At 39.0% G+C, this 26,139-nt stretch overlaps 2 protein-coding genes across 8 annotated transcripts in view; one reads left to right on the top strand and one right to left on the bottom strand.

The window, feature by feature from the left end:
* Positions 1 to 676: 676 nt before the first annotated feature.
* Positions 677 to 6,594, bottom strand: LOC111866963 (trafficking protein particle complex subunit 3). Its single transcript, XM_023856355.2, has 4 exons — positions 6,352 to 6,594; positions 5,410 to 5,604; positions 3,035 to 3,217; positions 677 to 1,089 (listed from the first exon to the last, which is right to left on the bottom strand). The coding sequence occupies exons 1-4, from the start codon at positions 6,388 to 6,390 to the stop codon at positions 970 to 972; spliced, it is 537 nt and encodes a 178-aa protein (XP_023712123.1). The 5' UTR covers positions 6,391 to 6,594; the 3' UTR covers positions 677 to 969.
* Positions 6,595 to 6,768: 174 nt separating this feature from the next.
* LOC111866966 (ATP-binding cassette sub-family B member 7, mitochondrial) overlaps positions 6,769 to 26,139 on the top strand; it is a 44,541-nt gene continuing 25,170 nt past the window's right edge. The window contains exons 1-4 of one of the 7 annotated variants that reach the window (XM_023856358.1): positions 6,921 to 7,007; positions 8,658 to 8,873; positions 15,471 to 15,551; positions 23,608 to 23,865. In XM_023856358.1, the coding sequence (XP_023712126.1) occupies positions 8,676 to 8,873; positions 15,471 to 15,551; positions 23,608 to 23,865 (537 nt within the window). In that variant the 5' untranslated portion in view covers positions 6,921 to 7,007; positions 8,658 to 8,675. Of the gene's footprint in view, positions 7,008 to 7,450; positions 7,599 to 8,657; positions 8,874 to 15,470; positions 15,552 to 23,607; positions 23,866 to 26,139 lie in introns of those variants that run through there. The other 6 variants (XM_023856360.1, XM_033752492.1, XM_033752491.1 and 3 more) reach the window with 6 other exon arrangements.

The raw sequence follows: 26,139 nt of genomic DNA, 5'->3' as shown, positions 1-26,139 counted from the left end.
GATTCAAAATTGAAATACAAAGCATTTCTGATGAATGTGGCAAAGGCCTGGGCTACAGTCCAGATGGTGGCGGCAGAACCAGGGTCACACAAAGACTTAGTATGACCGGGCCCATCAACTCCCACCCCACGAAGGCCTCATCTGTACTCCCCAGGGCGACTCTTGAGTGATATGCGGAAAAATACCCTTGTGAAAATTGTGAAGAGTGAACATTCCAAGGGAAGAATACTTCTAGGCAATGCCGTGTTTGCACAGTTCACAAAAAAAGGAGTATGTCTACATTTGCAAGTTCTGTGTAATGCCACTTCACAAAGGGGAAAGTTTCCAGAAATGTCACACCCTCAAACACTTCTAGGAGCATTGTTAAGTGTTCTCCAAAAATTTTAGTTCAAAAAATTAATTAGGAGATTTTATATTAAGTTTTAAAGTGAACAGTGCACTAGTTAGGGTAGTACGTTTAAAAATGCCGGTCCCCAGGGTGATTTAAATATTTAAATCACCGGTCCACGAAGTGTTAAAAACATTCTTATATTCCAACTGCCACCATAATATGGCCATAAGTGAATGACTGGTCATTGATTCATTTACTGTACTTCATCAGGCAAACCTTTCTGTTGCCTAACACTGCCAAAGGAATGGGTCTTAAGTTTGTGAATGAACAAGGACAATGCAAAGCTGGTGTACAAATTACCAGTATCAACTGTGTGATCTTTACTCAGATATGACAAAATCAGTGTGGTGACCACTGATCTGGCACCGCTATATTGGATTCAGTTCAGTGTTAGTGTCTTTCTCCTATGTGTACCTGGATGTTCAACATACACGTACATCCAGTTTCACAAATTTCCATGAGAAAGGGAGAATTAAGCAACACAGTGTTTATATCCAGAAGTTTGTGTGTATAATGTTATTATACCCATATAATGATTATTACAGTAATTAAATGGAATGTAGTGCTTTTTATTGGGTTTAGTCTTCTCCAGCTGGAATGGCATCCTCTAATCTTTTGATGAATTTTATTCGTAGTTCCGTTACATTGTCACCTTTTAGCTGATCTTGTACAAACCATGAAGTGACTTCCATCTGAACCTGAAAATATTGAACACAATGAGGTTTTGCAAAAAGAAGCAGAAAAGCCCAAGGTAATGACTGACTCATCAAAAGGAAATTATTATAAGGATTCAAGAATTTGTCCTACATGTATTGTTGCTGGGAAGGCATTAGGAATATCTTCCATCAAATGAAACTTGGATTGAAGTGTCCTGGGAAAATGAGGTAGAAAAGAAATGGGACTCTTTCTTTATAGCATTTTTAACTATTATTTTAATATAGCCCATCCCAAACTGAGGAGAAATACCATAAGTACTTCAAAAAGCCCCTGGATAAAAAAAGATGCTATAATAGCAATAGCAAAACTAAAGGATTTGTACAATGTTGTATTTTAGCGTCCTGTTGCACTGATTTTCATCCATGATATGTATACAGTGGCCGTCTTGTAGTGCACTCTATTTCACCTGTTACTTCACGCCATGTTTCGGCAACATAGTGCCATCATCAGGTGCCCTAATTACACTATCTACTGCATTGCTTGCCATTATATGTCTTTATAAAATTATTTAAGAAGTATTTAAAAAGTGCGTATTCGTCAACTATAATAAATTTACACACACTAAAACTTGTGAAGATTATTCATCTTGAAGAAAGCAGTCTTTTGGGATTTGGCACCGTGTATAGGTGGTGTTAACCGACGTTTCGGAGGAACGTATCGCCTCCATCTTCAGGGTAGAAGAAAATATAAGAATTCTGCAAGCAAAGAGACCGTGAGAACCGGTAAAAGCATCTTATGTGTCTTACTTAAAACTTGCATGTGGTTCTTCTAATATGGGGGTCGTTTTTCTTATATTCTGTGTATACCATGTCTTGTGATGTGTGTTCCCTTTTTAGCTGTGAAACACAACTTCAAATAATATAGGAGTGGTAGAGCAATACTTTGAGACAAAAAATTTATTTATAAATACATCTAAAACTCACTATATACTCTTCCAGACAAAACAATGAAGGCAGGAAAGTAATCTAAAAATCTTAATAAAGAACAGGGAAATATCAAATGTAAAAGGCACAAATTTCCTGGGGGTAGTAACAGATAGTACCTTGAGCTGGGAATTACATATTGAAAAAACCTGCAGTAGAATTAGCCATAACCTGTTCATAATTAACAGGCTATCTAAAATACTCAATTTAAACGAAAGAAGAATGTTGTATTATGGTTTGACCTATCCTCATCTATCTTATGGAATAATAGTATGGGGGCATAGTGCTAAGACCCTCACCAGAAGAATTTTTGTACTCCAAAAAGGGCAGATACATTGCAGGGCTAAAACATCCGGAATCGTGCAGGGATAGCTTTAGAAATCTACAGATACTAACAGTATACTCGCTATATATACAAGAAACAATCCTATATGTAAAAAAGAAGTGTAACTGCACAGTGAATGAACAAATACATACATATAACACAAGAAATAATAAAGACTGTCATATATATGGGCACAACTTGGAACTTTATAATAGTAATCCTTCAGTAGCTGGCTGTATCTTTTACAACAAACTGTCTAACAACATAAAAGAAATAGAAAACAAAAATCAGTTCACAAGGGAATTGAAGAAGATACTTATTCAGAGGGGCTATTACTCAACAGTGGACTATTTGAATGATGAATTCTCGAATATTGCTTATTGATATAAGCAGAAATATATAGTATATAGTGTATAAAATGTAAGTATGAGTGTTACAACCCAGAACACTACCTCAAATGATGGCCCAGTAACAGTATGTGTAATGACAAAATGGGGAATGAACCATCTGTGGTCCAACAGTTTACCTAGCATTCACACTGACCTGCCAAAACGTGTTCTGTGTAGTGCATACACTGGCATATAATTGGAGAAATTATATAAGAAGTATGGTATTTTACAACACTAACATAAAATACAAGTAAGTTGTGTAACTTATATATATTTCAGATAATTGTACCATCTCGCATGCTCCTCTTATCACTCCGGTTAAGATATTTGCATACTTCAGGTTGAGGCAATGGTCAGGAAGTTCAACAAACTCTGTTAAAGGATTGGTCTCAAACTGTAGAGAAAACTCATCACCAGCAGAACTCCAGTTTGTAATTGAAGGAGTCACACCAAGAAATAATCGGAAACCCATCTAGAAACAAAAATGCATGAACAGATATTTAGATGCTAGAACGATTTCATTAAGTAATGCCGCAATGATTTGAAGGTCACAACTGTAAAGTTATCTCAGTTCCTTTGTCAATTATTAGCACTGGACGACATGAAGGAAGAGGACTGGATAAATGAGGAAGCCATCACTGCTTATTCTTGTTATCTATGAGGATCATACTGAAAGTCATGAGCAACGACATTTTGTAAAGTAACATGCTTTATTATTGACAAACCAAATACACCACCTCAATCTACAGACCTTTCTTTATTTTTCCACATAATCGCCACTTCTTTGTACACATTTCTCCAGTGTTCTGGGAGTTTTAAAATTCTCCTCCTGTAAAATTCTGCTCCAGCCATTCGAAGACACTGACGCGCTGCTTTCTGAATTGCCTCCCTTGTCTCAAAACGTTATCCATGCAGCTGATCCTTCACAAATCTGAAAAGATGGTAGTCTGAGGGTGCCAGATCAGGGCTATAGGAAGGGTGTGGAAGAACTTCCCACCCCATCTTTGCAATTGCTTCCAATGTGAGGCGAGCAGCATAGGGGTGAGCTCTGTCATGTAGGATGATGATGTTTCGTCCCAGACGTTTATCGCACAATGCACGACGGAGCTTGTGCAGCGTCTGGACATAACGAGCAGCAGTGATGGTTTGCCCAGGTTCCAGGAATTCGGTCAGAATAAACCCCTCTGCATCCCAGAAGACTGTGCCCATCACCTTCGCAGCTGATGGCACTGTCTTTGCCTTCTTTTCTGATGGAGAATGCAAATGGTGCCATTCCATACTCTGCTGTTCCGTTTCGTTTCAGGCTTGAAATGGTGAAACCAGCTTTCGTCACCTGTCACAATACAGAGCAAAAAATCATCGCCTTCGTGTCGATATCTCTGCAGCAGTTCTGATGTGATGACTTTTCGCTGACCTTTGTGGTCTTCAGTCAATAACCGCGAGACCCAACATGCACAAACGTTCCTATAGCCCAAGCTTTCAATCATCTCCTGAACTGCACTGTGCCCTATTCCAAGTTTTTGGGCCATTGTGTCCACAGTCACATGCCTGTCAGCTTGAATGATCTCATCCACTCTTTCCTTGTTGTGTTCAGTTGAGGCTGTTCGAGGATGACTGCTCCGACACTGATCTTTGATGCTGGTGTTCCCATCTTTAAAATGTTTCACCCATCTTCGAACACTGTTCGCACCCATGCACACACTTCCATAAGCATGCTGAAGTCTCTGGTGAATTTCTACAGCAGAGATTTCCTCTTTCACAAGAAATTTGATGACAGCACGCTGGCAAAACGACATATCGTTGTCGGCCATTTTGTTAGGAGTGATACTGGTCATGTGATGCAAGCTACTGACATCACAAGACACTCAAGGTTCACACAACAGCTGGTTTCACCTACCACCATACTCTCTTTCGTCTGCTGTTCCCATGTTGCATGCAAAAAAAAGTTGCTCATGACTTTCAGTGTGACCTATGTAAGAACTAAGAAAAATGATGAAAGATCCCAATTAGGATAGCTGGTATTCCAGCTCTGAGTACAACTGGTTACCTGTTACATGAGAGACAAGCAACATATAGCATAGCTCCTAAAGGAATGCATGTTCACACTACTGTCCTCAGCTATGAAGGGCAACCTAAAATACACAGTACATGCTGGGACATTCTGGCCAAAGGGGTACTATTAAAAACAAATGGTTTGTAGCAGAAATTTCCTTGTCACCCATGTCTTACTGATGCCCTACTATACTGATCAGAAAGTTGCATATTAGTACTGGTGAGGAAACTTATGTAAACTGATACAGGCTTACAAAATGAAATGAGAACGACCTGTATTCTAAAAATGTTTAAGCATTAAGAATTGTAGACTGAAGCTCATAAAATGCCAGTTACTGTTTTCCAGACTACAGTTTTTGCTTAAATGACTGTATCAGGGATTACACAGTGATCACTGTGCAGCTGAACAAAAGTATGGAAGTTGTGATACTGAAATATTCTCCTTAACAGAAAGTCATTTTCATATTATGTCTGTAAATATATATATATATATATATATTTTTTCATATATATAAATATTATCAAGCAAAAAATCTCAACAAGATAATTCTAAGAAAATTGTAGTAGTATTATTTAAACATTATTCATTTACAGTACATTACCTTGTCTTACCTGGATTTTGTCAGCAGTGTCTCTGAAATCATAACATCGACCAGAACTGGTGCGTGCTAGGAAGTCCTCAATTAATCTTATGCCAATATTATAGCCCATTCTTTCAAGTTGTTTGTTAACATCATCAACATTTTCATAATCTTTCAGTAGTTGAGAAACTAAAGCACCATAGGTGAGAGTGAATAACTCTGAATTCTAGAACACAAATTATTAAATAAGAATTCACATCGATGTAATGATGGCCACTTTGAAAAGGATGTTAACAAATTTAATCAAGGTATGTAGAACAAGTAACTTAAATATAGTGTTAACTGACTTCACACACTTTGCACTCATATGCTACCATCAGGGGCTGGCGAGTGTGCAGCCTACTAGAAATGTCATTAAAAATATATACAGATGAATTTAAGTTTCGTTTAGAATGCTTCTTGCAAGATTGTTGAAAAATAAACCTTCAAAAACTGACTTCGATATATTTATATCTGCTTGAAACATTCAATATTTTAGGTGCAAGTATATGATACAGTTTGAATCCCCATAACGTCATATAATACCACAAAACTAAACTGAATGAAACCTAACCTAGTACTGAAACAGATCTTCAAGGAACAGGGTGTGAAACATGGACTGGATTCAACTGCCTTGAAGATACAGTCCAGTGAAAAGCTTTTATGAACACGGCAATGGACCTTTGGTTAATAAAATAGGCTGGGAATTGTTTCACCAACAGAGGGACTATCAGATTCTCAAGCCGGGCACTCCTCCATGGAGTTCGACAACCCCCAATATAATTAGAATGAATGCATCTTCGTACCGAACACTACTGAAAACACATTATTGACCTTAAGATGTCGGAATGTTCATATCACAGAACTGCATTGTTTATTACCTTCTCGATGAAATTATGATGACATCAATAATTTAAAATATAATTATACTTACAACTTTTTTCGAATCCAACCGCGTACCTTGCCTTGACATTTTTACGTCTCCTACTCGTTTGTGTACCACTCCTGCCAAAGGTTATTACCGGGTATGACCACAGAAGCACAAAAGTATGACAGAAATGTATGTCCAGGTGACATTTGCGCATGCAACTACTGCCATCTCTACGCAGCTGCTATTCGGAAACTAATCCCAATACACATGCGGTATCATATTTATTGCATCTGCAAAGACAGGCAGCAGTTATGCTATCGTGATGTCAAGGCGGCCATGTGGCCCACCAATGACGGTACCGACAACTCTGGACTGGTAATCCGCGTTCTAAATGTCACACAGTTGAGGCCGCCACGCATCCGAATTTTAATGTCATGGTTACTATCACACTGATATGTGGGATATGTGGTCAGTACCTGTCCGTGTTCGAGATGTTCGAGATCGATCGAGATGTAGTAATGGCTAACCTGCTAGTGGTAGGTAGGTTAAGTAGTTGTTTCCACCCCGACAGAATCAGCTGGCGATCGAGAATTAATAGTAAATTAGTTATACAATATGGATTACAGTCTAGGAGAAATTTTAGTCTTAAAGTGTTAAACAAGTTATCGAAAGGTATTAAAAAGCAGCTGGACAATGTGAAAATATTTACAGGTTTAAGGGTAAGTAATGAAAAAAGTTAACGCTATCCCTGTAACAGGTCATGTGAGTCCGTAGGTTTGTGAGACGTTGAGGGTCCCACATTATCTAGACCGCTCTAGACAATCGGCTCACAGATGGCCGTAAGGTTGTCAGCCTTGCGCTCCGACCGCCATTCACCCCCACGAAGATTAAAGGTACTCATTTCTGTTAAGAGGCCCATACACGTACGAGTCTGGCTCGCGAGTCCGATTCGGCTCTGGTTCCAGTGAACCAAACTCGTCCGTGTGTGAGTCGCAAAGTTGGGAGTCAACTCATGCTTTTGTGGTGAAATTAATCCAAGTCAAGCTCGCGAGCCAGACTCGTATGTGTATGGGCCCCTTTAGAAGGTGAGTCGACCACAGTGCCATAGTCTGGCCGGACGGATTAGGCCAATTGAAAAAAAAAAAAATCAACCTCATTGAGACTCGAACCCTCAACATTCTGGCTTGTAGCATAGTGCCTCAGTCAATTATGCTACCGCATGTGAAGCAGTGAGTCTCCACAAAGTGAACATTTTCATGTGGCAGTAAAAGAATTCCTTTGGTCACACGCTGAATACTCTATTGATGAAGGTATAAACCTTGAATAAGTAAAAGCAACCCTGAAATTTTATACAGAATTATAGAACTTATGGAGGAATAATCATGAAGAATTTCAGTTTGTATAATAGGTTTGTTGTGTGCTTTAATGTTTGTTCACTTGTTGTGTTTTGATGTATTCCACATTCTAAGTAACCGGAATCCATGGAATGCATATGCATATCTCAGTATTTTTTCAGATCCCATTTGTAATATGGGTTTTTTTTTTCATGTCCTGAGTTATGTATGCATGTCTGAAACCACGGGATCTAGGTTTCCATTGATCACTGCACTGGAGATGGTAGATTCCTGCCCTGGCCTCTGCCTCCAACTGTAGATGCAGTGGGGAGAGTCCAAGGAGTATCTCCAGTGCAGCTGTTGGAGATGTTTGAATTGCTCCTCTGATACCCAAGCAAGCCAACCTTTGCAATTTGCTAAGTATGAAGCAAGAAGCAAGCAGGTAGTTTATGATTTTTTGGCCTTCTGTCTTCTCACTTGTGCTGAGGGTCCCGGCCATGGGTGATGTGAGGAGCTTATGCCTTCTGCACTAGAATGGGAAAATGATTTGCATCAGGCCCTTGGATATGTACATCATGGAGCAGAGTCGTGCAGCAGTTTCAGAAATCTACATCATGTGATACTGTAAACTGCTCATAGCCTATGTTAAAATACTCCATTATATGAATGAGTTCAGGAGGGGGTAGTCAAAATTGTGTTTCTTGTTTATACGAGGCATGAATAAGATATTGCTTTGGTTTGTATATAAAGAAACATTCTTTTTCTGTATGGCTCAACATCAGTTTTCTTTCTCCTGACAAGCAGTGGATTTCTAAATATTAGTGTAGATATCGATGTGCATGCAGATAGGAAACTAGGGCAGTGGAGCTCTGTACCTTGTTCATTGCTCCCTGAATGGATGAGCTGAGGATTACTGCCCTGATTACATTGAAATATAGTGTTCCAGCATATTTATGTGTGTGTGTGATTGTGTGTATGTGTGGGTGCATGGTCACATACTGATTATTAGATACAATAATGAATAAAGTATTTCAGATGATATCTTAAGGCGAAATGGGAAGAACACACAGAAGAAGGAAAAGGAAGATTCGGAGAAAAATTTCTTCAAATCTACATTCGTCTCCATATTTCATTAATTTAACACAGTGGATGAAGAAGCATGGCTGGTCACCAACTTGCACGCTGTGTCCTGTAGAATTCTATGATACAGGTCGTGGTTTAAGGACAGAAAGAAGTATCGCTAAAAATGAGGTGATAGTGAGCATACCACTGGAATTACTAATAACAGTTTCTAGAGTGCAAAGTTCTGATATTGGGTGGCTTTTTAGCAAGTATAGTGGTGTTAATGGAGCACATTTCTCTTCTCAGCAAGTGCTTGCAGCTTTTCTTATATGGGAGAGGCACTTAGGACATCACTCAGTGTGGGAACCATATTTGAACAGTTTACCTTTAGACTATTCAACACCATTATTTTGCTCCAGTGAAGAACTACATTTATTGCCATCTGTTTTACTAGAACCAATTTTAGTTCAGAAACAGAAAGTGATAGACACTTTTAGTGAGTTAGAAAGTATTTTAAGTACTCAGAGTTGGAAATGTTGGCATTGTAATGAATCATTAAGCAGCATAATCCATTTTGAAGAGTACCTTTGGGCCTGGTCTGCTGTGAACACTCGCTCTGTGTATTTAGATGAGTGTGTGGTTAGCCACAGTCTCAGTATCCAAGATAAGAGCTGCTTAGCCCTGGTACCTTACTTGGATATGTTCAATCATTCAAATGATGTTGATGTGCAAGTTGGATTGAGTTCAGATAGAAACTGTTATGAGATACAGACATTGACACCTTTTGCGAAACATACACAAGTGTTTATTAGGTATGGTTATCATTCAAATCTAAAATTATATACTGAATATGGCTTTATACTTCCTTTCAGTCAACATGATTTTATTCCATTGTTATTTGAAGAAATACTGAGTTCTGTAAAAGATGTTTATCCAGTAAGATTTAATTGTTCGGCTTCAAAATTAAATTTTTTGAAAGTTCGTAACCTAACAGAGAACTTGTCATGTAATTCTGAGGGTCTGTCTTTTAATGTGAAAGCCCTGATTTATCTTCTTATGACAAGTGAATCAAAAAAATATGATTTAACTCGAAGGATATATTCCTCTGATTTCACTTCTGAAGAAAATGTAGCCATTTGTAAAGTTGGAAAACAGTTAATCAAACAGAAATGTTCAGAATTTGAAAGTGTTTTGAACATGATGAAGCAGAAGAAAAGTAATGGTTGTTCAAGGAGTTTTGAAGTTGCTAGTGATTTGATTTTAGAGTATATAAATTTGTTAAAGAGGGCTGAGAAATTAGATTCTAAAGAGTTCTGATAGTGGTGTCTCTAACACTTGAAACTACTGCGTTTTTGGGCTTTGTCTAGTGAATGGTATTCTAAAAACTGGGGAATGCAACCTTTCAGACACTGGATCCATTTCCATCCTCAGGTGAGCAGAGAGACACATACTCTCTTAAGTCCCTGATCATCTTAAGATTTCAGTAGTAAGACCGTTGTACAAAAAAGGGGAAAAACAATATGTAAATCTACAGGCCAACTTCACTGTTTACTACTTTCTCTTAAGTTCTTAAGATATTTATGCACAATAGGTTAATCCATTATTTGCAGACTAATAATGTATTAGTCCCAGAAGATTTTGGCTTCAGGAAAAGAATATCTACTGATAATACAGCCTTCAAACTAAGAGACTGTGTATTAAAATCTATTAATCAAGAAATGCAGTTGGTGGAATATTCTGTGATTTGGCAAAAGCATTTGACTGTGAAATCATGAAATTTTATTAACTAAATTGCATTTTCTTGGCATTCAAGGAGCTGCAGCAAGTTGGTTCAGATCCTGCTTAACAGATAGAAAACAAAAGTTTGAAATAAAATCATCAAATTTAACCCAGAGTACCTAGTAAGACTGGGGAACAATAAGGCATGGAGTTCCCCAGGAGCCATTTTAGGGCCTTTGCTTCCTATAATGTATGTAAATGATCTGCCTCCTACACTAAACACATCAATACTCATCATATTTGCTGATGACACTAGTATCATAACTTCTAGTAAAAATTTAGATGATTTCTGCACACTATCAAGCAAAGTTCTCTCTCAAATGAGTAAATGGTTTTGTGCAAATGAGCTGTCCCTGAATCTAGGTAGAACAATTGTAATAAAATTGATAACAAAAAAGTCACCACAGTATGCATTAAACACTGGGTGTGGTGATAGAAGAGGCAGTAAATAAGCTTACGAATTGATAATCTGGAAGTCAGTATCGGTCAGTTTGTTCCAAAGCTAAGTGCAGCATAGATCTGTTTTGCATATCAGCAACATTGACACTCTCAAATCAATATACAAGGGTTGGATAAAAAATAGTGGCAACACTGCTGTAACGTGAAAGATGTGTATCAGGTGGTACTAGCGCCGTCCGTAGCTGATAGCAGAAGTAGAAGTAGTGCAGTGAGTGGCTCTGATTATGTTTCATTGAGTTGCATTGTGCATCGTCTTGAAGTGCAGGCGCCCAGTTCAAGTACCCTAACAACATGTCTACGAAACAAGAACAGCGCTCCTAGATAAAAATTGAAGTTGCACGAGGTTGTAGTGCACAAAACTCTTATCAGGGACTGTGAGAAGCATATGGTGATGGTGCTTTGCCATATCGCACAGTGGCACAATGGGTGAAATTGTTCTGTGAAGGGAGGGATGCCATTCAGGACAGCCATTGTTCAGCATGACCCCATGTTGACAGCCACACAATTCAGCTTCTTGCTTTTTTGCTGGATGATGATCATTGATGGGTTGCGGGAGTTAGCTGCTGAGGTAGACGTAGGTCACAAAACCGTGCTCCACGTTCTGCACGATATTCTTGGATACCGCAAAATTGCAGTGCGTTGGGTATCCCATACAATGTCCGAGGTGCAACAATGGCAACATTATGCAATTACACAGGACTTGTTGGACCGGTATCAGAAGGAAGGCGATGGCTTCCTTGGAATGATCGTCACTCTGAACGAAACTTGGGCTCGCTCATACGAACCACACTTAAAGCGACAATTAAATGAATGGAAGCATCCTGGCTTTCCTCGTCCAAAAAAAGTGCTCCCTACATAGAGTAATGTGAAGACAATATTCACTGTGGCATGTGACGTTGATGGAGTGATACTGTACCACACTGTACCTCAACAACAGACAGTAAATGCTACCTACTACTGCAATTTCCTGCATAATCATCTTCATCCGATACTCAGGAGAAAGCGATGACACTTGTTAGCCACGAACCCCATCATCCTTCATGACAATACTGCTGACATACTGCTGACGCTGTCAAGATTCTCTTTCCCCACTAGCGAAGGGAGATACTGCAACATCCGCCATACTCACTCAATATGAGTCCGTGCAATTATGATCTCTTTGCCAAAATGAAAGAACCACTGTGAGGTACACATTACAACACAAGAGAGGGGATTATTCGTGCTGGAGGGTGGTCACTGCTGGACATCAACAGAAGTGGATGCGCTGATGGTGGTACACATGGGGGGGGGGCGATTATATTGAAGGAATGTAAGTGTGTTTACCTCAGTAATAAAGTCATTTCAGAACTATAGAGGTGTTGCCACTACTTTTTATCCAACCTATGTATTTTGTTTATTTTCACTCTTTAATGAAGTATGGAATAATTTTCTGTGGTAATTCATCTGACAGAAAGGTATATACATTGCAAAAGAAAACTGTTAGAATCATGATGGATGTCAAATCTTGTACTTCTTGTAGAGCTCTATTTAAGAGACTAGAGATCTTAACTCTTCCATGTGAATATATGGTTTCATTAATAAACTTAATTACAAATAACGATTATTTCTGGAGCAATGCAAAAGTACACAGTGTTAACACACTGCACAAGTACTATCTTCATAAATCAACTGCTAACCTCATGATTTCAGAGAAGTGCATATTATGGTGAGATCAAAATTTTCAGTAATCTGCCATCTGATCTCAAAAGTCTTATGAATGAAGAAGCGAGATTTAAAATAGAGCAAAAATTATACTTAAACATGTTCATTATACTCTGTTGATGAATACTCATAAAAAAAAAATGGCATCAATTAGATCATGTAAGTAGCGTAAGTTGACAATATTGGTGTATATATATGTGGATGTATTTTTGAATAGTCTCGTGTGTAACCACTGTGTTTTCTTGTATGAAAACTTCAGTTGTACTGTATATATGTTTTTGTATTTATGTGACATATTCCACATCCTACAGTCATTTTGACTGACTATGGATTCGGGGAATGCAGTACACTGTAATGTAATGTGACTGAGGTCCAGTAATTGAATTTAGCTATTTCTGAGGGACCCAGCAGTCTCCCCCACATCTGGGGATGCAAGCAGATCCAGTTTTCTAAACGTAGTGTTCTCTGGTCTTATTATACTGGTTGATGGGCAAAGTCCAAAAGCCCAGTAATTCCAGGCTGAAAAGTTACTCATGCAAATAGAAATGTTACACTCAAACTGATTTGCAGAGTACTTTGTTGTATGTTACATGCTGGAATTGGTCTGTACATTTGCAGATACTTTGCTCGTAGAGACATTGTTTTCCTAATATTTAGTGAAACATCATTCCCACCATAATTAAGGAAGTAATATATGTGACATAGGTTTAACAAGTTTTGTGTGACTGACATTTGAATTTTAAGTGATTGTAATTGGATGAAATTGTTAAATGTTAAAGGTGTGTATCAATGCCATGTAGCTTGATATGTAGGGAACAGTATAATGTAAAACAGTAACAAGTACCAGGACACTGTAAAATATCTTCCATAATGTTTCCGTGATGAAATACAGTAAAACTTGGTTATAGCAACATCGGTTTCTGCGACACCTTGTCTATTGCGTCAAATATTCAATGGTACGAACTAATTCCTCATAAAGCAACTGTTTTTATACCTTGCTTAGTACGACATGCACAAATGCATCAACCTTGTATGTAACGTCATTTTCATTCCTGAATTTCTCTGATATCGTGGGAAAGTTTGATGTGTCTGTCGACCCTCACTTTATCTACTTGCTGACGTGACTGTCCTGGAAGAATACGACCGCGGGCTGCAAGAGGAGCGTGGGTTTTATGCGAAAACAAGGGTGTGGGGTGGGACTGCATGAATAGTGCAAGAGGACGCGGCAGGTTGTTAACTGCATTCATTTCTTAGAATCCCGTCTAACAGGACCTCACATTGTCTACTTACCCTATAGTGTTCCTGCCTAAACCCAGAGAAGTGCAGTAGCGAAAACATGGCAATGAAAAGGAAAGTTTTAAGCATTGAAGAGAAAGTTAAAGTGATTCGTGAAATAGAAAATGGAAGGGAAAAAGCTGATGTATGCCGCGAATTAGGTTTGGTGAATTCTACAGTACAAACGATATGGAGAATCCATATTAATTCCACGTTAATGTTACGTTAGTCTGCACTTAACTACGTATTTCACCAAAAAAAATGCAACTTTTTAACTCGGTTTTTGGTAGATTTTTACGTGACTAACATAAGACTACTGTGGAAGTGCCCATTTCAGTTACAACGACATTCGTTTATAACGACACTATTTTTAGGTCCCTTTGATGACGTTATAACCAAGTTCTACTGTATAATGATTTTTGGAGCACAAATAGAAATCTTAATAATCAAAATCAGTTATTTTAAAAAGTATTACAGATATTGTTTATATTATATTTATTTTGCTTGATAAGAAATACATTTTATTTAGGGCTAATTTTATTGCATAAATATATAGAATTAATGATTCTGATGAAAGACAGATATGTTCAAAATGTACATTGCAGCTATGTTTGAATGTACCTTCTCTCCTTTCTGCACAATTAGAATGACTACTGCATAATGCACGGTGATAAAGGTCATTTTATTTCCAGCAACGTACTGTTGCGTATGGTGTTTTAAGAAGTCAGAATGCCATATAACAGTGCACCACATTTTTATGTTTGCATTTGAGCTATACTCCTATGAATTTAAAATTACTAATTCATTTCAGGTTTGTTGGTACTTCCGATCATCAAGTGCCATAGGTTTCTGGTACCACATTCCCTGTATGCTTTCATAGAATTGTTCTTATGGTCAGGGATAATTTACTTTCTCTGTAAATCATTAATGTCTGAGTGAACCCTCCCCACAAAATCGCCTCATACTACCTTGTTTACTGTTTGTGTGGTTATGCATGTTAATAATTTTATCTGTGGCTTATAAATGTTTAAAGTATCTCATGATAATATTTTACATGTAATTCTTAAGTCATACTGCTTAACTGCATTATAGTAAACATAAGAGACATATTTATGTAATTCATACAGGGAATTTGTTGTCTTATTGCATTATTATACTTCACTAATGCAGAGAATTTAATAGCTAAGATGTTAAACTACATGGTGGAACAGGTGATGTGACCTTATATCTGCTGTTTCCCAATAAGAGGATGTTTGAAGTTAAATTACCATTGTGGGAAGTACTAAAAATGTCTGTCCTTAGTTCTTTGACATTCCTTACTGCTTCTGGAAAGATTTCAGGGTGCTCTTTCTGGTCTTAATCATGGGATTGAAGTTACTATCTGATGAGCATGTTTGTTTCTTGTATGATAAGTATTGCCTTTGAAATTTCTTCGCAGTTAAAATTCACATGCATCATATTAAGGGATATTGAAAGCAAACACTGCAGAGTAGGATTTTGTTGTTGTATTTGAGGTTCTCACAGCAATTATAATGATTAAGATTCTTTTGTTGTGCATTTCCTGCAACACAGATATGGGGCCACAGAAATCTCTTTGTTCTAGGGAAGTTAATGAGTACCAATGACAGATGCATTTTCAGCTGCGCCTTAATGGTAAGGATTAGTGGATTTTGTTACATGGCCGTTAAATTGAAGTTGTTTGTCTGGAGTCTTGACCAGTGTAATGCAGTTGCTATATCGTTTTGTAGATATCTAATAAACTTGACTACAGCTAAAAGATTGTTAGAAGAACAGCAAGGTAATGTTAACAAAAATCATTTTTTAATGTACTCCTGTCTGTAAAAGAAATATTGTGAGTGTGCCGCTTGAAGCACTAATCGCAAACTGGAAAATTATGGTAACATACCATGTGTATGTGTGCGCGCGCACAGCTTCCACTGAAGGAATTTGGGTGTAAAAGGCGATTCATATTTTGAACAGCACCTATTCACGTTTACAGTGCTTTAGTGTGTTCTGTATTATTGTAAGATGTGAATCTGGCCGGTAAGAGGAACCTAGGCTTTTTATTAATCTGAATTTGTGGGCTTGAATTTTCTGTATTGAGTAATATATTTCTGAAGAATAAAGATGTTAAATATTTATACTTTGTAGTTATTTGCTGTTTATGAAAAAGATCTGAAGACTGAATATTACAGAATGAAAACTGAACATGAATGTTGACAATGAAGAGTCTGTAAACATTTTGTATGGTAATTACCAGGGCCTGGATTTTGATGCTTTGTCATCTTTTTTTTCTTGTATCCTATGCGATGCTCTTAAATATATAAATCTCGGATATGAGCTGCTGGTTACAGAAATGTAAATTTTATAGGTATTTTTTTACATTTTTAGGTTTAAGGTCTTTTTTCATTTTGGGGGTAATTTTTTGGTAAATATTTGGACTTTTAAGGGTATTTCTTGTAATTTTTGGCCATTTTAGGGAATTTTTCTTCATATGTTTTCTGAAATGTGAATAACATGAAAGCGAAGTGTTCTTTCTTTTCTCCTTTAGGTCATTTTTCTGGATTTTTTCGGTCATTTTATAGGTCATTTTTTAATATTTTCAGGTCATCAAAATCCGGGCCCTGCATGTTACATTTTTGGATCATATTTTAGGTCATTTTTCTGGATTTTTTCGGTCATTTTATAAATATTTTCAGGTCATCAAAATCCGGGCCCTAGTAATTACCATTCTGTTTTGTAGCTTTATTTGTTGTGTGCTATAGCTCTTAGAATGCATTTGTCAATTGAAAAGATTATAAACACCTGTAAAAATCTACTACATGTTTACTACATGTTTATATAGCAGACACCTGATTTGTTTGTCAACTACTTAGCTATCATTGGTGGCATTTTTCATGGGCTTTTTCCACTTTTTAGCCACATTTCAGAATAGTACCTTGGAAAAGTAATATTTTTCATTATTCCAATACAGTTTTCTTGCATTTCAGTAGCCTGGGCTAATACTTATTGGGGCAATTTTAAAATCTACCTTCTCAGGTATCCAAGCTATGATACACTTCTTCATTATTCATGTAACAGTGATTTAAGAGTCAAGTGATAAGAAGCAGTGTATAATGATTGAAATAATATTGGCAACACAGCTGTGTACAGAATTATACAAGAATGGTCCCATAGGTTCATGTATCCACAGTATTTTTATTGATTGTTGGAAATGAAAAAGTACAAGTTTTTTGGAGTCCATTGCATGCCAAATTTTGTGAAAATTTATGAACTAGTTCAGATGCTGGAATGGGGTGCACACACGGCATTATGATCTGATAAGCTTAGTGTTTTCCTTCTGAAAGGAAAGTAGGCTAAAATAGCCCTGAATTCATTATTTGCATTTGAACTCACAGAGTGTTTGTCTCCACAAAGATAATAAACAGACATAATAGTGTATACACACGCACACATACCTAGGAGGCCCAACAGTATAACACACGCAGTCACAGGAGCAAGACACAACAAAAGCACAACACACACAAGATAGTGAAGGAGTGCTCCAACAGAGGAGAATGGGCGTGACTGGCGTAGTGAGGTGCGACGTAGCGATGTGGTATCCTGAACAATTTTAATATTTTTAACGTTTGACAATGTATATGATAGATACATATTTTAGTTATTTTAATATGAGGACAAGGCATGCAATGAACTAGTTTGGCGTGGATAAGTAAGCACCTGAAGATGGCATTATTATGCCGGAACATGTAGTGCGAGGGAGAGAAGGAGATAAATGAGTGTATGCACTGCAAGACGGTTTAAATAAATCATGGACATAATAGTGTATTACGAAAGGTTAAATTTAAATGGAAATTTTGGGCTATGAATCAGGTCTGCATTTGTATAAATTCCTTGCCATAGTGATGGTCATAGAAGTGAGGATCCCCAGAAATTTTGCAGATGTAAATAATTATGTCATGTTTTACACTGTTAAAACATGAATTCTGTGATAACTGTCCTTAGAAGAAAGCAAGCATCAGAAAAGATTATCTGTGCTAATAAAATACAGGATGCGCCAAAATTACAGTACTGATATGAAAAGATGTCCTGTTGATACCACTGTCTATTCATGTGAAGGCCCCTTGCACGACAGAACCTTCTCAAATCCTGAAGAAATGGTCCAATCACCATGTCCCAGTAGCATTCTTGGGTGATGGTAAGAACATTGCCTTCCTCATCCTCAATGAAATAGGGGCCTAATATACCATGTGCTGAGATCGTACACCATATCATCACACGTGTACTATGTAGCAGTTTCTGGACGATAACATCTGGCCTCTCGAAACCAAGGAAGCGAGTTGTCTGGCAACCACTTCCGTATGAGCAGAAATAATACTCAACTATGAATACTTTTTCCTCCGTCAAGAGACCCATTTCCAACAGCTGCACAACACAACTTCCTTTTCACTACTGGGAACACGTGCGGCTGCAGCTATGCCCCGTTGACAAACACACATGAGTGTTCGAAATGTGAGAGTTTCAGTACTGCATATTTTGGCGCATACTGTATATCCACATTTGCTGATGGTGACACATCACAACAAATACTGTATTTTAGAAATTTATGTAGTCATGTGACTCATCTCTCAGTGTTCCTACTACAGGCAACTTGTAATGAATTTATAAGTCAGTCATGTTTATTATAAATACATAGTGTATTCTAACATTCGAGGTTCTCACAGTGGTAGTTAAGAGTTCTGTCTTCCCAGGCAAAATGCAGTGTAGTGCATTGAAACTAAACTGACATTTCAGAGGAGCAAATTGCCTCCATCTTAAGAATAAGCAGATCTATGCTTGCTATCTGTTGCATCTTGCTGGTTTCTTGCTTGGCTTATTTTTTGACCCTGAAGATGGAGGTGACATGTTCCTTCAAAACACATGGTGTAACATGGTGTTATATCGCAGAAGGTAGACCTCTTCACTGCATAGTGTAATTTTAATTCTAGTGTTAGAATTTGCACTGCTTCTGTTTCTGTTTCAGTTTTGCTATTTTTTGTTTCAGGGATTGTAAGGTCTGCACAAATAATTCAGATTGCCATATATTAAAGGGTTGTCTGTCAGCAGAAATTGCTTCATGTACAGCAGTTCCTGTAGGCAACAAATCATTCCTTCTTTCTTTCACTTTCACTTTCAATACATGTTTCAGCCCTAAATGGCCATCTTCAGGTGTCTTACTATGCTAAAACTGCTACACAGCACTAATATTATAATATAATATATTGTGACGTGTTGCGCTATGGATGACGCCACTCCCCCCCCGCCCGCCAGCCGTGACATGTCGAGCGGAGTCGAATTGAGCCGAGTCTCAGCACGCTGGTCACTATGCAAAGCGAGTAAACACCGGTTGCTAAGAAAAGCGGGTAAACAGTGGTTGCTAGAGACGACAGTAATAACAGCGGTACCCATTACGTAACAGGCAAACACGGCGTCAGACAACAGTGGTGCCTATTACGTAACTGTTTTCCAGTTGTCCAGCTGAGGGTTCGTAAGGGAACTACACAGCTACCGAAGACAGTTCTCAAGTCAGCAGTGAACGAGTTACGAGTTAGTCACGAGCTAGCCAGGAAGTCAACCAGTCAATTGTAGTCTAGCATTTGCAGTCCAGTATTTGTGATACTGCCGATGGCAGTAATGTTAAGATTGTAAACTGTGTGATTGTAAGAGCGAATGTAAAATAGAATTCTCTATATCCAATACAGCGTGAAGTTATTTGTCGCGTTATACACCCAACACGTGACAATGTAATTCATCACACATGCAACTGCATTCTTCGTGATTCAAAATGTCATAATTGTAGTCTAACTGGTATGCGCTAAAATAGCACACACTATAGTTCACTTAGTTTAAATCAAATGAAATCTATTACATTTTTCTTTAAATTTTGTAAAATTCTTATTACACCTCGCAAGGGGTGTCGTCCACTTGTTTAGATCTGTATCCTTTTCTTCAGATGTTTTATTGCAGTAGCCTGTTTTCCTATTTGTAAGCCATTTAGGGCCAAAACATGTTGTGTTAAAAGTGAAAGCGAAAGAAAGAAGGAACAATTTGTTGCATTGTTGATGGACTGTGTAGTACATAGACAGTTTTAGATAGGTTTCCTATTCTAACCCCCCCCCCAAAAAAAAATACGAGGGTCGTACTGAAAGTCATGAGCAACAATTTTTTGTAAAGTAACATGCTTTATTATTGACAAACCAAATACACCACCTCAATCTACTGACCTTTCTTTATTTTTCCACATAATCGCCAATTCTTTGTACTCATTTCTCCCACTTTTCTGGGAGTTTGAAAATTCCCCTTCTGTAAAATTCTGTTCCAACCATCCGAAGACACTGACACACTGCTTTCTGAATTGCCTCCCTTGCCTCAAAATGTACACGCAGCTGATCCTTCACAAATCCGAAAAGATGGTAGTCTGAGGGTGCCACATCAGGGCTATAGGAGGGGTGTGGAAGAACTTCCCACCCCATCTTTGCAATTGCTTCCAGTGTGAGGCGAGCAGCGTGGGGGCGAGTGTTGTCATGCAGGATGATGATGTTTTGTCCTGGACGTTTATCGCGCAATGCTCATTGGAGCTTGTGCAGCATCTGGACATAACGAGGAGCATTGATGGTTTGCCCAGGTTCCAGGAATTCGGCCAGAATACACCCCTCTGCATCCCAGAAGACTGTGCCCGTTACCTTCACAGCTGATGGCACTGTCTTTGCCTTTTTTTGATGGAGAATGCAAATGGTGCCATTCCATACTCTGTCGTTCCGTTTCGTTTCAGGCTCGAAATGGTGAAACCAGCTTTCGTCACCTGTCACAATTCATTCATCTCTGATCTGTCAAGACAACAGGTCCACAGTCTCTTTCAAAACAGTTCCTCCACTTGATGCGATCTAGAGCTTTCTCCTTCAAATGAAAATATCCTCTTCTGTCCCCAAGGTCATCCAGCATCTTCTTATGTCTTCTCACTTCTATCCGCCCCTCTATCTTTCCTTCAATAACTTCTTTTAGAAGGCAGTTATCACATAAGATATGACCAATCCAATTAGCCTTCCACTGTGAATACAATACAGAGCAAAAATATCATCGCCTTCATGTCGATATCTCTTCAGCAGTTCTGAGGTGATGGCTTTTCGCTGACCTTTGTGGTCTTCGGTCAATAACCGTGAGACCCAACAAGCAGAAACTTTCCTATAGCCCAAGCTTTCAATCATCTCCTATACTGCACTGTGCCCTATTCCAAGTTTTCGGGTTATTGTGTCCACAGTCACATGCCTGTCATCTTGAATGATCTCATCCACTCTTTCCTTGTTGCGTTCAGTTGAGGCTGTTTGAGGACGACTGCTCCAAGGCTCATCTTCGATGCTGGTGTTCCTGTCTTTAAAATGTTTCACCCATCTTTGAACACTGCTCGCACCCATGCACACACTTCCATAAGCACACTGAAGTCTCTGGTGAATTTCTGCAGCAGGAATTTCCTCTTTCACAAGAAATTCGATGAAAGCACGCTGGCGAAACGACATATCGTTGCTGGCCATTTTGTTTGGAGTGATACTGATCATGTGATGCAAGCTATTGACATCACAAGACACTCAAGGTTAACACAACAGCTGGTTCCACCTACCACCATACTCTCTTTCATCTGCTGTTCCCAGGTTGCATGCAAAAAAAAGTTGCTCATGACTTTTGGTACAACCTATGTATATACATACATATTTGACTTACAAAGACACTAGTTATCTTAGAGGTACACAGAAGACTGGTTTTAGATGCTATTAAAGCCTTTCTATCAGTGAAGGTGGATCTCCTGTTGTGGAAGTCATCAAGTTTTCCATTTATAGACAAATTATAAACTGGAAAATACATAGAACCATATACAGTGTGCGTTCAAGTTCTAAGGTCTCCGATTTTTTCTCACACATTAATTATACAAAAATTTTGAAACTTCTGTCACTTTTCAATGTAATCTCCCTGCAGCCATACACATTTTTCACAACGTCAATGCCATGATTCCATAGCCGCTTTGAACACTTCTGTAGGAGTCTGTTTTGACCACTGGAAAATTGCTGATGCAATAGCGGCACGACTGGTGAATGTGCGACCACGGAGAGTGTCTTTCATTGTTGGGAAAAGCCAAAAATCGCTAGGAGCCAGGTCAGGTGAGTAGGGAGCATTAGAAACCACTTCAAGTTTGTTTTCACGAAAAAACTGCTGCGTTGTGTTCGCCTGATGCACTGGTGCATTGTCCTGGTGAAAGAGCACACGTGCAGCCTTTTCTGGCCGTTTTTCTCACAGTGCTGGAAGGAGCTTGTTCTTCAGAACATCTTGGTAGGATGTCCTTTGGAATGCAGTGAGTAAGGATTACGCCATCGTTGTCCCAAAACATGGCCACCATAATTTTTTCAACACTGGCGTTTACCCGACATTTTTTGGTGGCGGTGAGTCTGTGTGCTTCCATTGAGCTGACTGGCACTTCGTTCCAGGATTGAAAAACGGCATCCATGTCTCATCCATAGTCACAATTAATGAAAAGAAAGTCCCATTCATGCCTTCATCACGTGTCAACATCGCCTGGCAAATTGCCATGCGCACAGCCTTGTGGTCATCCGCCAGCATTCGTGGCACCCATCTGGAGGACACTTTCCGCATTCGCAGGTGTTCATGCAGGATTGTGTGCACAGATCCCACAGAAATGCCAACTTTGGAGGTGATGTCTTTCACACTCAATCGGTGATCCTCCAAAACAACTTTCTCAATTTGCTCGGCCATGTTGTCAGACCGGCTGGTGTGAGGCCGAGATTGTTTTGGTTCGTTGTCACAGGACGTTCGGCCTTCTTTGAACTGTCGCACCCACGAACGCACATTTTTCACCTTCATGACACCATCACCACATGTCTCACTCAACTGGTGATGAATTTCAGTGGGTGTCGCACCACGCAAGTGAAGAAAACGAATGATTACTCGCCGTTCTTGTAACGAAAACGTCACCATTTTAGGTATCAAAAACACTCCTCATCTCACTGCCACCACTAGAGTTCTCTGTGCCGTACAGTGCTGCCATCTCTGTCACACATTCACAAAAAGTGCACACGCATTTTAAACTAAACCACATATGTCTATCTGCTCCCAGTCCTCAGAAAAAAATCAGAGATCCTAGAATTTGAACGCCCCTCGTAGTGCCGTTGGAAAAAATAGATACAAACAGAAAAATGCAGGCACTTGAAATCTGCAAATAGATTCTAAGTCCAAGAATGGGCCGCGCCATAGTTCAAGCGGTTAGTCACTGGTGGCCCGGGTTTGATCCTGGGTCTGGTCAAATGGGATTTGTGATGGACAAAGTGGCGCTGTGGCAGATTTTCTCCAAGCACTTCAGTTTTCCCTGCCAATCTTCATTCTACCAATTGCTCCACAATCACCCTCACCTATCATCTGGGGCTGGTACAACAGGCCAGAAGTGGCCGCAGTACAAAGGACTTAGTCCCACCCCACTAGCAATAAAAAATAAGTCCAAGAATCCAACAACTCCCATTGAAATCTGCAGTTTGTCAAAACCGTAGTTGATGAACTGCTGTATATAGTGATACTAGCTGTGAGAACTAAGAGTTAACGGTAAAAGCATTATGTTTAATTCTGCTCTTACTTCACTTCTCACATCTTGTGTTGTATTTTTTAATAACAGAGTACCAGCAGTGCAGGCCATATACTAGATCAGAAGCAGAAGCAAACAAAGAGTGGAGGTTATCTGACATCAAACTCTCCTGATGTTAGTAAGATTGTTAGTGATTTTGTTCCTGCAAAAATTCCACCAGGACAGTCAGTGAGAAAATGTTTTCACCCAGGAGTGTCGTCAATGGCCAGGGAAGCATTTCCACTAAGTGAAGATCCTGTCACCAGCAAGGATATGCTCAGGGGGATGATGACATACATTTGGCCAAGGGTTTGTTTTCTTTATAGTTCTTAACCTTTACCACTCATGCATCATATTACCATAATAGTACATGCATTGGTTTAACAGGCCTGGTGTTGCACAATTTAGAGTATAAATAGCAGTAATGCCAGCTTGAAATCCAGTTACCAGTGCCATAGTAGTTTGGGATTTAAATCCACCATTTCCAAAAATAAAATATTTGGAAAGTTATATAATGTTTTGTCCTTGAAACTTTGCACAGCCTGCAAACTTACACCAAAATTAGGAGAAACTTAAAGCAGAAAGTTTATAGGAACAGTGTACGAAGGGGGACCCAAAAATTACCGGAACCGACCTGTTGCGCGCGCATGCTTTGTAGTTACGAGTTGTGCTGCTAGGTGGTGTTAGCTGGGGGTCTCCCGCGACTGTTAGTGAGCTGGCGTCAGTCTGAGTTAAGTGGTTTGTCTGTGGTGCTCTGTTGTGTGCGTTCCTGTTTCAACCCTTTGGCGATTAGTGAGATGGCCGACCAGAAGGAACAAAGAGTGTGCATGAAATTTTGCTTTCTGTTAGGGAAAACTGCAGCCGAGACTGTTGGGATGCTTCGGCAAGCCTTTAATGATGATGCTTTGGGGAAATCACAGGTCTACGAGTGGTTTTCCCGTTTCAAATCTGGCAACATGTCAACAGAAGACATGCCACGCCCCGGGCGTCCTTCGACAGGAAGAAATGACGAAAACATTGCCAAAATCAAACGTGCAATTGATGAAGATCGTCGAAAGACCATTGACCAACTTTCTGAGGAAACGAACATCTCATGGAGCACGGTCCAGCGAATTTTAACCGAAGGTTTGCACATGAGACGGGTGTCTGCAAAATTTGTTCCTCGCTTGCTCGGAGATGACCAAAGAGAAAACCGCGTGAATGTTTGCCGTGACTTGAAGAGTGAAGTGCAGAACGATCCAGAATTTCATGCACATTCTTTTTTCCTTCTGGTTGGCCATCTCACTAATCGCCAAAGGGTTGAAACAGGAATGCACGCAACAGAGCACCACAGACAAACCACTTAACTCAGACTGACGCCAGCTCACTAACAGTCGCGGGAGACCCCCAGCTAACACCACCTAGCAGCACAACTCGTAACTACAAAGCATGCGCGTGCAACAGGTCAGTTCCGGTTATTTTTGGGTCCCCCCTCGTATGTATCCTTGGCCCTGTATGATGAAATCAGAACTGTCATAAAAGAAGTAACAGAAAATGACATTTAGCTCTTACTCTGAACCATAGATGCATATTGTTTTTTACTGAGGCATTGATTTTTAAAGGCTGCATAGTAGCTATTGAACAGTTTCTTTCCCCTCTCCATGGCAGCCAGTGTGTTCTATACTTAAATATCAGTCACAAGACTACATTTTCCTTTAGGAAGCTCTGATTGATTGTTAAATTTTAACCAAATTAACAGAATGTATTTGTAGTTTTTTGAAGAGTTAACATTGTTATGGTCATTAGATGGTCTTGAAATTTCTTCTGCCAGTTCACATCTAGATTTTTCTCATTGATAGTGAAATAATCATGCATTTCCATGCATACATACATAGCAATTCATTGCAAAATGCTGATAATTGGTTCCTTGAAGCAGTAGTAGTAATGTAACAAGCAGATCAGGAGCAGCAGGATTGATTAGGACTTTCCTTTACATAGATAATCATAACCTGAAAGGCTCATGCTGTTTTCTTTGTACATTTTAAACTATAAGAAATATTTATGCAAACAGTTTTTTCTCCCCATAATATTACAATTTGTGTACCTTCAGTGGATCATAATGTAATTGGCAGGAAAATCTATATATTGGATGGTTGCCACATTGTTATTTTTTTAAGTACAGATTACCCTGATCACGTTTATATATATTTTAAGAGATCTACCCATCATAACAAGTGTTTCCCCATAAGTAGATGAGCCGATAGTTCCACAATTATATGGAAGAGTTTAGTTTTATGTTATGTATAATCTGTTGGGTGTGTTGAAATGTCTGGTGATAACCTTATGAGGATGGACTTATTTCTCAGTGTCTTTGGACAGTATACAAGGTGTGGCAATAAAGAAACCGGATTCATGCTCTAACCCTTTATTAAAAAAAAATCAGACAGTCGAAATGTTATCCCCTTCAATGTAGTCCCCTCCCCGATCCCTACACCGCTCCATGCGAATTTTCCACTGTTGGAAGCAGTGCTGCAGGTCATCTTGTGTTATGCTCTTCAAGAGTTGCGTCGCTTTTGCTTTCACTGCATCCACGGACTCGAACCT

This window comes from Cryptotermes secundus, unplaced genomic scaffold (genome assembly GCF_002891405.2).
Source record: "Cryptotermes secundus unplaced genomic scaffold, Csec_1.0 scaffold1224, whole genome shotgun sequence".
In the NCBI taxonomy this organism is placed as follows: domain Eukaryota; kingdom Metazoa; phylum Arthropoda; class Insecta; order Blattodea; family Kalotermitidae; genus Cryptotermes; species Cryptotermes secundus.
Note: the sequence above shows the minus strand (reverse complement) of the source record. Positions and strands in the feature narration are given on the sequence as shown.